The sequence below is a fragment of the Mobula birostris genome, chromosome 6, assembly GCF_030028105.1.
Source record: "Mobula birostris isolate sMobBir1 chromosome 6, sMobBir1.hap1, whole genome shotgun sequence".
NCBI lineage: Eukaryota > Metazoa > Chordata > Chondrichthyes > Myliobatiformes > Myliobatidae > Mobula > Mobula birostris.
This window is the reverse complement of record NC_092375.1, coordinates 115884623-115897251: the sequence shown is the minus strand read 5'-3', so window position 1 is coordinate 115897251 and position 12629 is coordinate 115884623. Positions and strand designations below refer to the sequence as shown.

Genomic DNA, 12629 nt, shown 5'->3' with positions numbered 1-12629 from the left:
TCCTATTTCTGACTGCACTGGCATGTGGCATGGGTAGCAATCCTGAGCTCACAACCCTGGAGGTGCTGTGCTTAACTTAGCAGCTAACTCCCTGAACTCCCCATGTAGAGCCTCCTCACTCATCCTACCCATGCCATTAGTACCTACATGGATCATGGTTTCTGGCTGCTCACCCTCCCACTTAAGAACGCCAAAGACTTGATCTGAGATGTACCTGACCCTGGCACCTGAGAGGCAACATACCATCCGGGAATTTCCTGCTCTGCCACAGAGCCTCCTTTCTGTTCCCCTAAATAATAAATCCCCTAATACCACAACTCACCTCTTCTTCCAACTTCCTTTCTGAGTCACAGAGCCAGACTCAGTGCTAGACTGTGACTTTCCACTGTTAGGTCATTCCCTGCCCCCACCAACAGTATCCGAAGTGGTATACCTGTTGTTGAGGGGGATGGCCACAGGGGTACTCTGCACTGGCTGTTTAACCCCTCTTCCCTTCATGACTGTCACACAGTTTCCTGTGTCCTGCACCTTGGGTGTAACTACCTCTCTATTTGCCCTATCTGTCAACCCATCTGGCTCCTGAGTGATCTGGTGTTCATCCAGTTCCAGCTCCAACTCCTTAATGCAGAGTGTTAGAAGCTGCAGCTGGAAGCACTTCTTGCTGGTGTAGTCGTCAGGGACATAAGAACCACCGGGCCGCAAAGCACGTGCTACCGGGCCGTGAGGAAACGATATGAGTCAGCTGCACCTTTCCTCATTCCCTGTCACACACTGTTGAACTTGAACATAGGGTTGCCAACTGTCCCGTATTTGCCAGGACATCCCGTACATTGGGCTAAATTGGTTTGTCCCATATTTCCCCCACTAAGGTAGAATGTTGCTATGAAAGCTGTCGTGCCGAAATGGCGTGAAGCGAAGAAGCAATTACCATTAATTTATATGGGAAAAATTTTTGAGCATTCCCAGACCCAAAAAAATAACCTAACAAATCATACCAAATAACACATAAAACCGAAAATAAATAACACTAACATATAGTAAAAGCAGGAATGATATGATAAATACACAGCCTATTTAAAGTAGAAATAATGTATGTACAGTATAGTCGGGAAGATGAAGCCAAAACCGATTTGTGGGGGAAAAAAATCGCCACGTACGCACATGCGCACATCACATGCGCACGTTACGCATGCACACACAGATGCCCGCGCAAGGCTTCATGGTCATGGTAGTCTTTCCTGGGGCAAAGTGTCCTGGGATTTGACTAACACATATCCACCTATTCTATGACCAATTCCCTTCCATATATCCCTCCATTTTTTTTTATCATCCATGTGCCTAGCTAAGAGTCTTTTAAATGTCTCTGCCTCTATCATCACCACTGGCAGGGCATTCTATGCACCCACCATTCTCTGTACAGAAAAACTTACCTCTGACATCCCCCTGTACTTTTCTCCAATCATTTTGAAGTTATGTCCCCTCATATTAGCCATTTCCACCCTGTGAAAAAGTCTCTGGGTGCCCACTCTATCTATGCCTCTTATCATATTGTACACATCTATCAAGTCACCTCTCATCCTCCTTTACTCCAGAGAGAACATTCCTAGCTCACTCAACCTATCTTCATAAGACTCACTCTCTAATCCAAGCAGCATCTTTGTAAATCTCCTCTGCATCCTCTCTAAAGGACAACGTTATCAACCTTGTCATGCAAACTATTAATATAGAAGACAAGCAACAATGGACCAACACCAATCCACACGATACTGACCTCCAATGTGATGCACAACCTCCAACCTGCTTCCTTCCAACCTAACTTAATATCCAGTTGGTTCACTCAGCCTGCACCCCATGTGATCTCAACTTCAGGACTAACCTACAAAAACCCTTGCTAAAGTCCAAGTAGATAGTTAATGTCAAGTTTATTCTCAATGCACAAGTACAATGAAAAACTGACTGACAGGTGGAGCTTTCTAACATTACACCTTCGGGTTTAATTAATCTGGTTCCATAATGCTAAATGATAAGATCGATTAGCTTCATTTGTCACAACATTGAAATGCATCATTTGCATCAATGACCAACACAGTTTGAGGATGGTGCTGGGGGCAGCCCGTTAGTGTCACCATGCTTCTGGCGCCATCATAGCATGCCTATAATGTACTGACCCTAACCTGTACACCTTTGGAATGTGGGTGAAAACTGGAGCACCCAGAACAAACCCATGTATTCAAGAGAAGAGCATTCAAACACCTCACAGTCAGCGGAGGGAACTGAACCCAGGTCGCTTGTGCAGTGTTGTGTTGCACTAACTGCTATGTTACCAAGTGGTCATAGCATTGCTAACTGTTTTGTTAAACTATAGCGTCGGATCCTGACGCTTTTGCGTACTAAACGTTCTTCGGAAGTCAAGAATGAGGTATGATGGCGCTTTTGCGATCTCCTGGGGATTTGGCGAACTAGACTTGAGAGTGCAGGTACGACCAGCCAGCCATTGCTGGGGGCAGGGGTGTGAGCTGCATTGACATTGAGGCCTGATGGCGGGAGATAAACCTGTGGTCAGCTCTATTACTTTGTGCTAATTAAAGTGCTGAGCAAGATTAAAAGCGTGGAAAATGAACAAATGTTCAGAGCCACCTGCCTGCGTTTGACGTTTCAGGCCGAGACCCTTCATCAGGACTGTACCTCTTCCTAGAGATGCTGCCTGGCCTGCTGCGTTCACCAGCAACTTTGATGTATGTTGCTTGAATTTCCAGCATCTGCAGAATTCCCGTTTTTTCCGGAATTTGACTGCTACTTTTGTCCCTTATGTGGGAGTGAGAAAGTTGGCAACCCTAACTGTAAAAGACATGTTGAGGTGAGTTTAACCCTACTTGAACACCACCCCCCGCCACCCCAGTCGGCCGATCTGCAAGAATATTGTCAATATTAAACCGGTTCATGGTGCAAAAAAGGTTGGGGACCCCTGCATCTCCCTGCCTTCCCACATCCTGCAAGATAAGGATTCAACTATCCTGCCTGGCATCCCTACTGTTCTAAGTCTGCAAATATAAAGGAAAACAAGTAGACCGGGGGAAATAAAAATCTACCTGTAGCTTTTTCACCTTTTCTCACTCAAGCCTCTCCTCAATGAAGCCTTGAAGAGCTAAAGCCTCAAAATCCCCACCCTAGCACTGTCCAGTCCAACAAAGGCCACTCCACTTGCCCCTGCCTTATTTGATTTATTCTTGCCAATCAATCCCAATCACTGATTGGCTGTTGCTCAAAACACCAAACTGCCCTCTGTAGTTGAGAGGGTGAGTAGATTCAAGTTCCTCAGTAGCACATCACCCAGGATCTCACCTGAACTGTACATAACAGCTGGCTATGAGGTGATAAAAGCACAACAGTGCCTCTTTCACCTCAGACAGCTGAAGAAGTTTGGCACGAGTCCCCAAATCCTCAGGACTTTTTACAGAGGCACCACCAACAGCATCCTGACTGGTTGTGTTACCACCTGGTATGGGAACTGTACTACCTTCAATCACAGGGCACTGCAGAGAGTGGTATGGACAGCCCAGCACATCTGAATAGAACTTCCCTCTATTCAGGGCATTTACAGCAGCAGGTGCATAAAAAGGGCCAGAAGATCATCAGGGACTCCAGCCACCCCAACCACAAACTGTTTCAGCTGCTACCATCTGGCAAACAGTACCACAGCATTAAGGCCAGAACCATCAGGCTCCGGAAAACTTCTTTCACCAGGCCATCAGATATATCAATACATATTGATCTGATTGCATATCTGACTGTACTTTGATCTGATTGTTCATCTGTACATATATGATAAGAAAACAATTATGTATACAATCTTAGTGTTTGGGCAATATCCTCCCCACATTTCCTGTACATAGTGACAGAGACACAACATAAAGATTTTTATTCCCTGGTGCTGTGAGATGGATGTAAGAACTAAAATTCTAATTTTAATCCTACTTCTAATCGATGCCTTATGCAGTCGATCAGCGAACGTGAGTGAGCTACGTCTTCTCACAGCTCGGATCGTGGACTGGCTGCCGCTCAAAAACTCTCAGTAAAACAGCCGTGCCAACAAGTTTCAAGTTCAAAGTTCATTTATTATCAAAGTACATACACTGTATACAACCTTGAGATTCGTCTTCTTGCAGGCAGCCACAAAAGAAATAAACGCAATAGAACCCATTTAAAGCTCACACAACAGAGACCGGCAGATACTCAATCTGCAAGAAAATGGAGCAACTCGTGCAAACGATAAGGAAGTAGACAAGTAAGACACAGGACATGAACAGCAGGGTCCCTGAAGTGAGTTCACAGCCTGGGAACTCATCCAGCCCTGAGGCGAGTGCCGATGGCTGCAGGCCGCAGGCATAAAGTCAGTTCAGCCCTGAGGAGAGAAAACCTCACGGGTTTAGAGAGCTGAACACCGGTTCAAATGGTGGAAAAGATTGTAAACAAAAACACATGCAACATGAGCTGCAGAGACCTGAAAGTGAGTCCGTCGCTATGGAGCCTGTTCAGCACCGAGGAAAGTGAAGCTGGTCCAGGAGCCCGATGGCTGCGGGGCACCAACTGCTCCTGAACCTGGTGGCACAGGGCTCAAGCAACCTGTGTCTCTCACCCAACAGTAGTAGCGAGAAGAGAGAGAGAGACCAGTCAAACGCAGGCAGGTGGCTCTGAACATTTGTTCATTTTCCACGCTTTTAATCTTGCTCAGCGCTTTAATTAGCACAAAGTAATAGAGCTGACCACAGGCTTATCTCCCGCCATCAGGCCTCAATGTCAATGCAGCTCACACTCCCCCAACGATGGCCGCCCGGCCGTACCTGCACTCTCAAGTCTAGTTCGCCAAATCCCCAGGAGATCACAAAAGCGCCATCATACTTCATTCTTGACTTCCAAAGAACCTTTAGTATGCAAAAGCATCAGGATCCAACGCTATAGTTTAACAAACCAGTTAGCAATGCTATGACCACTTGGTAACATTGCAGTTAGTGCAACACAACACTGCACAAGCGACCTGGGTTCAGTTCCCTCCGCTGACTGTGAGGTGTTTGAATGCTCTTCTCTTGAATACATGGGTTTGTTCTGGGTGCTCCAGTTTTCACCCACATTCCAAAGGTGTACAGGTTAGGGTCAGTACATTATAGGCATGCTATGATGGCGCCAGAAGCATGGTGACACTAACGGGCTGCCCCCAGCACCATCCTCAAACTGTGTTGGTCATTGATGCAAATGATGCATTTCAATGTTGTGACAAATGAAGCTAATCGATCTTATCATTTAGCATTATGTACCCCAAAGATGTAATGTTAGAAAGCCCCATCTGTCAGTCAGTTTTTCATTGTACTTGTACATTGAGAATAAACTTGACATTAACTATCTACTTGGACTTTAGCAAGGGTTTTTGTAGGTTCGTCCTGAAGTTGAGATCACATGGGGTGCAGGCTGAGTGAACCAACTGGATATTAAGTTAGGTTGGAAGGAAGCAGGTTGGAGGTTGTGCATCACATTGGAGGTCAGTATCGTGTGGATTGGTGTTGGTCCATTGTTGCTTGTCTTCTATATTAATAGTTTGCATGACAAGGTTGATAACATTGTCCTTTAGAGAGGATGCAGAGGAGATTTACAAAGATGCTGCTTGGATTAGAGAGTGAGTCTTATGAAGATAGGTTGAGTGAGCTAGGAATGTTCTCTCTGGAGTAAAGGAGGATGAGAGGTGACTTGATAGATGTGTACAATATGATAAGAGGATAGATAGAGTGGGCACCCAGAGACTTTTTCACAGGGTGGAAATGGCTAATATGAGGGGACATAACTTCAAAATGATTGGAGAAAAGTACAGGGGGATATCAGAGGTAAGTTTTTTTGCACAGAGAATGGTGGGTGCATAGAATGCCCTGCCAGTGGTGATGATAGAGGCAGAGACATTTAAAAGACTCTTAGATAGGCACATGGATGATAGAAAAATAGAGGGATATATGGAAGGGAATTGGTCATAAAATAGGTTAAAACATTGGCACAGCAACATGTGTCAGGGGGTCTGTGCAGTGCTGTACTGTTCTATGTTCTTTGTACTATGCATGTATGTTTCTGGGTGACACCAAAATTGGTACAACAGACAGCGAAGACGATCATCTAAGATTGCAACAGGTAGTCAATGGACTGAGGAGGTCAGCCGAAGAACGTGACTCAGATTAGTGTGGACAATAACAGAATGCAGAATTGTTTACCTGCACTGCACTCTCTGTGTAAACTGTAACACTTTATTCTGCATTCTGTTATTGTTCTCCCTTGTTCTACCTCAATGCTCTGTGTAATGATTTGATCTGTATGAACAGTCTGGAGTGTGGGGTAAGTGGGTGAGAGGGGTATTTGTGTAGGTATGAGAAGTGAGTGTGTGGGTGTGATGGGATCAGTGTGTGCATGTGAGGAGTGTTTATGTGGGTATGAGAGGTGTGTGCAGGTGTGAGAGGTGAGTGTGTGGGTATGAGGGGTGTGTGTGGGCATGATGGGGTGAGTGTGTGTGATGGGTGAGTGTGGGTGTGACAGGTGCGTGTGTGGATGTGAGGGGTGTTTGTGTGGGTATGAGGGGTGTGTGAGTGTGTGAGTGTGATGGGTGAGTATGGGCGTGACAGGTACGAGTGTGTAGAAGTGAGCAGTCAGTCTGTGTAGATTTGAGGGGTAAGGATGTGTGTAGACGTGAGGGGTGTGGCGTGCAGGTCACTGCATTCCCCCTGACACCTCCCATTGTTTTTTTCACAGGGAGAAGGACCTACTGTGGCAGAAGGCAGAGAAAATGCAAATGAACACACAACCGGACAGTCAGAAGGCATCCTTAAGGAGGAATCCATTTGGGAGCAAGAAATGGATTTGAGTGACAAGATGTTGCTGTAAAGATCTGAGATCCTTCTCTACAGATCCTTGCTTTGTCTGAAACTGTCTCCCAATTCTCCTGCTTGTCTGATTCCCTTTCCCGATTCCCCTGCTTGTCTGGGACCCTCTCCCGATTCCTTTGCTTGTCTGAGACCGTCTCCCGATTCCTCTGATTGTCTGAGACCCTCTTCCAATACCTCTGCCAGGATCCTGCTTTATCCAGGACTATCTCCACGGACCCCAGCTTTGTCCGAAATCCTCTCCAACACTCCTGCATTGCCCAAGACCATTCTTTGACCCTTCAGTCGTCCAGTAATTGGAACTGGATTTGGAATTGGTTTATTATTGTCACATGTACTGAGATAGAGTGAAAAGCTTACCTTGTGTACTTTTCATACAGATCAGTTCATTACACAATGAACTGAGGTTGAATACTGTATTACAACCCTCTCCCAGAACCCCAGCTTTAGTGGAACTCTGCTGCTGTTCAGAGCTCTACCAATGCAGAGGTGGATAGTCCAGCAGTCAAAGATCAAAACCTGCTGGTCTAGAGGTAGAGGCACGAAGGTCGTGTCTGCAAGTCCAGGCCAGGAACTGGAGGTTGAAGGCCCAATATCTGAGAACCCAGATGTGGCCTGTTCCAAGGTTTGAGGCCTGTCAGTCTATTGCATCTTTTGCATTCCTTATTTTTCCTGTAAATGCTTGCAAGAAAATGAATCTCAAGGTAGTATGTAGTAATATATATGTACGTTGAGAATAAATTTACTTCAAATTTTGAAATTTTGAACCAAGGGTCTCAAGAGGTATTGGATGAAGGAGATTGAGTTCACACTACTGCATGTTGGCTCAGATGAGGGACAGAATGGCTTCTTCATTCAGCCACTCAGTGATGAAAGCTCTGTCAGATAGGTGTTCAAGGGTTCTGACCCAGTGCCAACCACACCACATTGGTACTGAGCACAGGTCCAGAAAGTTAAGTTGCTTGGAATTCAGGATGAGATAGTAAATTGGATTAGGTGTTGACCTTATGGGAGAAGCCAGGGAAGATAATAATAAGATTGAAAGAGTGCAGAGAAAATTTACAAGGATGTTGCTGGGACTTAAGGACCCGAGCTACAGGGAAAGCTCAAGTAGGTTAGTGTTTTATCCCCTGGAGTGTAGGAGAATGAGGGGATATTTGATTGAGGTATATAAAATCACTGAGGTTGGGTGAGATTACAACTAGAAGTCATAGGTTAAGGGTGAAAGGTGAAATATTTAAGTGGAACCTGAAGGGAAACTTCTTCACTCAGATGGTGGTGCGAGTGTTGTATGAACCGCTGATGGAAGTTTTGTATGTAGGTTTGTTTGCAACATTTAAGAGAAGTTTTGATAAGTACGAGGATGGGAGGGGTATGAAGAACTAGATCCAGGAGCAGGTCGATGGGACTAGGCAGAGTAACAGCTTACCATGAACTAGATGGGGTGAAGAGCATGTTTCTGTGCTGTAGTGCTCTGTGGCTCCATGACCCCAGCCAGCGAGCGACTGACCTCAGCCACACTGAGTTCCTCTGGCGGACAACTTGTTGCTCCTGCCACATTCTGGAGAATATTTCATCCTTCACTTCCCATGCCCCAGGACTGCACTGCCCCCACAACTCCCCCAGAGAGACATCTCTTGAGCAGATACCCCACTCTGTAGCTCCCATCCTCCTGCCCCGTCAACCCCATTCCTGCCTATGGGGGCACTCGACCCGAGAGTGTCGGTCTGATTATGTACTCTGCCCAATATCAGCTGTTCTCTGGAATTAAGCAGGGGAAGTCAGAGATACTCTACAGATCAGACAGCATTCATGGAGGGAGCAATATATTGATAACATTTCACCAGGTTCCTCTTTCTGACTCCCTCTTCCCAAACTGAAAACCGAAACACCAGCTGGCCTCTGAAATTGAGCGGGGAACCTAGAGCATAGAACACAGAACAATACAGATTAATACAGGTCTTCTGGCCCACCATGTTGTGTCTCTAAGATCAATCTAACCCTTCACTCTTACATGGCTCTCCATTATCATTTCATAAATGTGCCCATCGAAAAGTCTTTCAAATGCCTCTAATACCACCTCGCCAGGACTTTCTACTCACTGTTCACTACTGTACTTCTGACATTCCTCCTATAATTTCTTCCCTTAAAGTTATGGCCCCTTGTATTCCCTTGCAGGGAAGGCTGGAGATATTCAACAGGTCCAGCAGCATCTGGGGGAAGAGAATTTGCACTGATGTTAAACACAAGAGATTCTGCCGAAGCTGGAGATCTTAAGCTACACATAGAAAATGCTGGAGGAACTCAACAGGTCAGGGCAGCATCTATGGAGGGTAATAAACAGTCGCTATTCCTCGAAGTAATTTACAGTGATGCATTAACCCACAAAACTGCACGTCTTTGGGACGTGGGAAGAAACTGGAGCATCTGGGAGAAACTCAGATTGTTACAGTGAGAACGCGCAAACTCCACAGAGACAGTGATGGACGTCAGGATTGAACTGTGTTTTATGGAGGTGTCAGGCAGTAGCTCTACCCACTCTGCCACTGGGCCACTTCTGGTCAACTGCAGCAGAAACAGATAATAAACACAAGAGATTCTGCAGATACCAGAACACGTGAGCAATGCGCATAAAATGCTGGAGGATCTCAGCAGATCAGGCAGCATCGATAGAAGGGAATAAACAGCTGCCTTTTGGATGTGAGACTCCTGATGGAGGAATAACAGTTCAGTATCAACTAGATGGGCCGAAAGACATGTTGTTGTGCTGTACCACTCTATGCCTCTGTAACTATGACTCTCGCTTTGCTGCTCTTTGAGGAACCAAGTCCCACACACTCACAAACCCTTTATTTTTAAATACTGACTCATCGTGCTGAGTTCTAGATTCTACCCTAAGAGGAAATACCCTCTCCACCTCCACCCTGCAAAGATGTCAGAATAAAACAGAAGAGGTATAACAGGGTTAGTCAGCACACAATCAGCTGTTTCACTTTCTGTAGTCTCAGTCTCAACTAGACCACAGGAAGAGGCCATTTCCTGTCACTGACCCCATCCTGTACCAGGGCAGGACTCAGTCCAGCACAGGGGAGATGGACTATATACATTTATAGTTACAGATATGTCATTCTATGGGGTGGGGGGGGGGAGAGCCTCCTAACAAGCTGCATCACTGTCTGGTACAGAAACTGCACGGTGGCAGACAGGAAGGCTCTACAACAGGTAGTCAAAACTATCCAACCCATCGCTGGCACCAGGCTACCGCCACAGCTGACATACATATGGAAAGGTGCCAGAAGAGGGCCAGTAACATCATGGAGGATGCCACCCACCCTGCTCATGTTTCACTCCCGTCAGGAAGGAGGCTGCGTAGCATCCACGCCAGGATCACCAGACTCACAAGCAGTTACTCTCCCCAAGCAGTAAGACTGATCAACACCTCCAACAACTTACCCACCCCAACCACTTCTACTCTATCATTTCCTGTCAGAGTCACCTTATGTACAGACACTCCTGTGCCTAATGTCACTTTATGGATGTGGTAAGATAAGATAAAACTTTATCCCAGAGTAAATTATTGTTTCAAGGTTGCTCAGTCAGAAATAGAAACTTTAAAATACAAACTGTAATCATTGAGGTATGAAAAAATACAAAATGTGCATTAAAAAGTAATAGTGCAGAATACAGATGTGTAATGAAACCATATACTTATATACTTGAGGAGGAATTGTAGAGTCTTGTAGCCACAATCAATCTATCTATATATGTACTTATATTTATTGTGTTCTTTATCTTACTGGGGTTTTTTGTACTGCAGCAGATCTGGAGTAGCAGTTATTTTGATTTCCTTTACACTTGTGTACAGGAACTAACATTAAGCAATCTGGAATCTTGAATCTTGAATTTTCATTCTTCCGAACTCCAGCAAGTACAGGCCCAGAGCCATCAAACGCACCTCGTGCATTAACCCTTTCGTTCCCGGGATCACTCTCGTGAACCTCTCCAATGCCAGCACATCCTCTCTTAGATAAGGGCCGCAAAACTGCTCTCAATACTCCAATTGCATTCTGAGTAATGCCTTATAAACCCTTGCCATGTGTATTAGGATTCACATTTCTGTCCACACGTGCGCTGAGATACTGAAACAATGAAAAACGTGCTTGCAGCAGCATCACAGACACACAGAACATTTTACACAAGAATGTGAAGAGAGAGAGATAAAAACTGTTCAAAAACAAGACCTTAGTTCAAAATCAGAGACAAGCCGGTGCCAATGCAAGAGGTGGTCTGTAGTGTTGTGTTGCTGAGGCAGTGATGAGGATTCTACAGGTTGGGTCAAGAACTGGACGAGTGAAGGGAAGTAGCTGTTCCTCAGCCTGGTGACGTGAGACTTCAGGCCTCTGTACCTCATTGCCCAATGGTCGCTGTGAGAAGATGGTATGGCCCGGATGGTGGGGTCTTTGATGATAGATGTTGCCTTCCTGAGACATTGCCTCCTAAGACCATAAAGACCATAAGACATGGGAGCAGAATTGGGCCATTTAACTCACTGAGTTGGCTCTGCATTCCATTATGGCTGATCCATTTCCCTCCCAGTGGTTCAATGGATCAATTTAATGTCAGAGAATATATACAGTATACAACCTGAAATCTTTTCTCATCGCAGGTATCCACGGAACAGAGAGAAAAAAATCCCAACGAATGAATGATAGGAAAATGTTAGAACCCAAAATCCCCCCACCCCCTCCCACACATAAGTAGCAACAAAAGCATCTATCCTCCCCTTCCCATCCTGCTCCAGTAAAAGCATCAACCCCCTCACCCACCGTGCAAGCAATAGTAACCCCCCTCCCCCGAGACCATGAGCTGGAGTCCATCAAAAACCCAACACTTCAACATCTCAGACAGGCTCTCACTCTCACTATCAAGGGGCAGGGTCGAGGGGGAAGGTCAGCAATTTACTCTTTCAATGTTACAATCTCCACAGTTGCTTATTCAAGTTCCCCCAACTTGAGAACCAGCTGACCCCATTCTGCTGCCTTCTCCTGGTAACCTTTCATGACCTCACTAATCAAGAACCTATCAACCTCTGCCTTAAATACACCCAATGACCTGGCAACTGTTAGAGTAATTTTTGGGTTTAGGTCATTTACACTTAACAAGTGGCTTTGTCCACCAGTCTTCTGTTCCTTGACAATGTACTGTGGATTGAGTTTGTAACAATGCATTTCCTAAAAGCAGTGAATACCAGTCCAGACACTGCTGGCGCCGGTGGGATGGATGTAATCAGAAGGTGTGAAGTTTATATGTAGCCTCAAAAGAAAGCATTGTCTATACTTTGTAAATATGGATTGCCCTTTTGTGTTTAGCAAATAAATATTGAGCCCCACACTGGGCCAGCAGACCTTTCCACCGAAAGCATCTCGGTATGATGATGACTGCTGTACCTGGTTTGTTGAATAAAGAAGCTGCTTTGTATCTACCAGTAACTCTCTCTCCAGTGATTTCATTCACACTACGACATTTGGTGGGATACCTTCGTAAGCCATCATGTGGCCAGCGATCCTCACAGTCTAAGTTGGTGAGTATTTTTCTAAAATAGCATTCACATTTGGATCTGTTTGTGTCGGTGGTGCACAGGAACATGAGGTATCGCAAATGCGGAGAGATAAACTGGTAAATATAAAATTGTCGCAAGGTGGGCATTGATTGTGGGCC

At 45.5% G+C, this 12629-nt stretch overlaps 1 protein-coding gene across 4 annotated transcripts in view; it reads left to right on the top strand.

The window, feature by feature from the left end:
* Positions 1 to 12390, top strand: part of LOC140199296 (uncharacterized) — a 61898-nt gene extending 49508 nt beyond the window's left edge. For 3 of the 4 annotated variants that reach the window (XM_072261110.1, XM_072261111.1, XM_072261108.1), the window contains one exon: positions 6781 to 12390. In XM_072261110.1, coding sequence (XP_072117211.1) covers positions 6781 to 6892 — 112 coding nt within the window. In that variant the 3' untranslated portion in view covers positions 6893 to 12390. The remainder of the gene's footprint in view (positions 1 to 6780) is intronic. The other variant, XM_072261109.1, reaches the window with a different exon arrangement.
* The last annotated feature ends 239 nt before the right edge of the window (positions 12391 to 12629 follow it).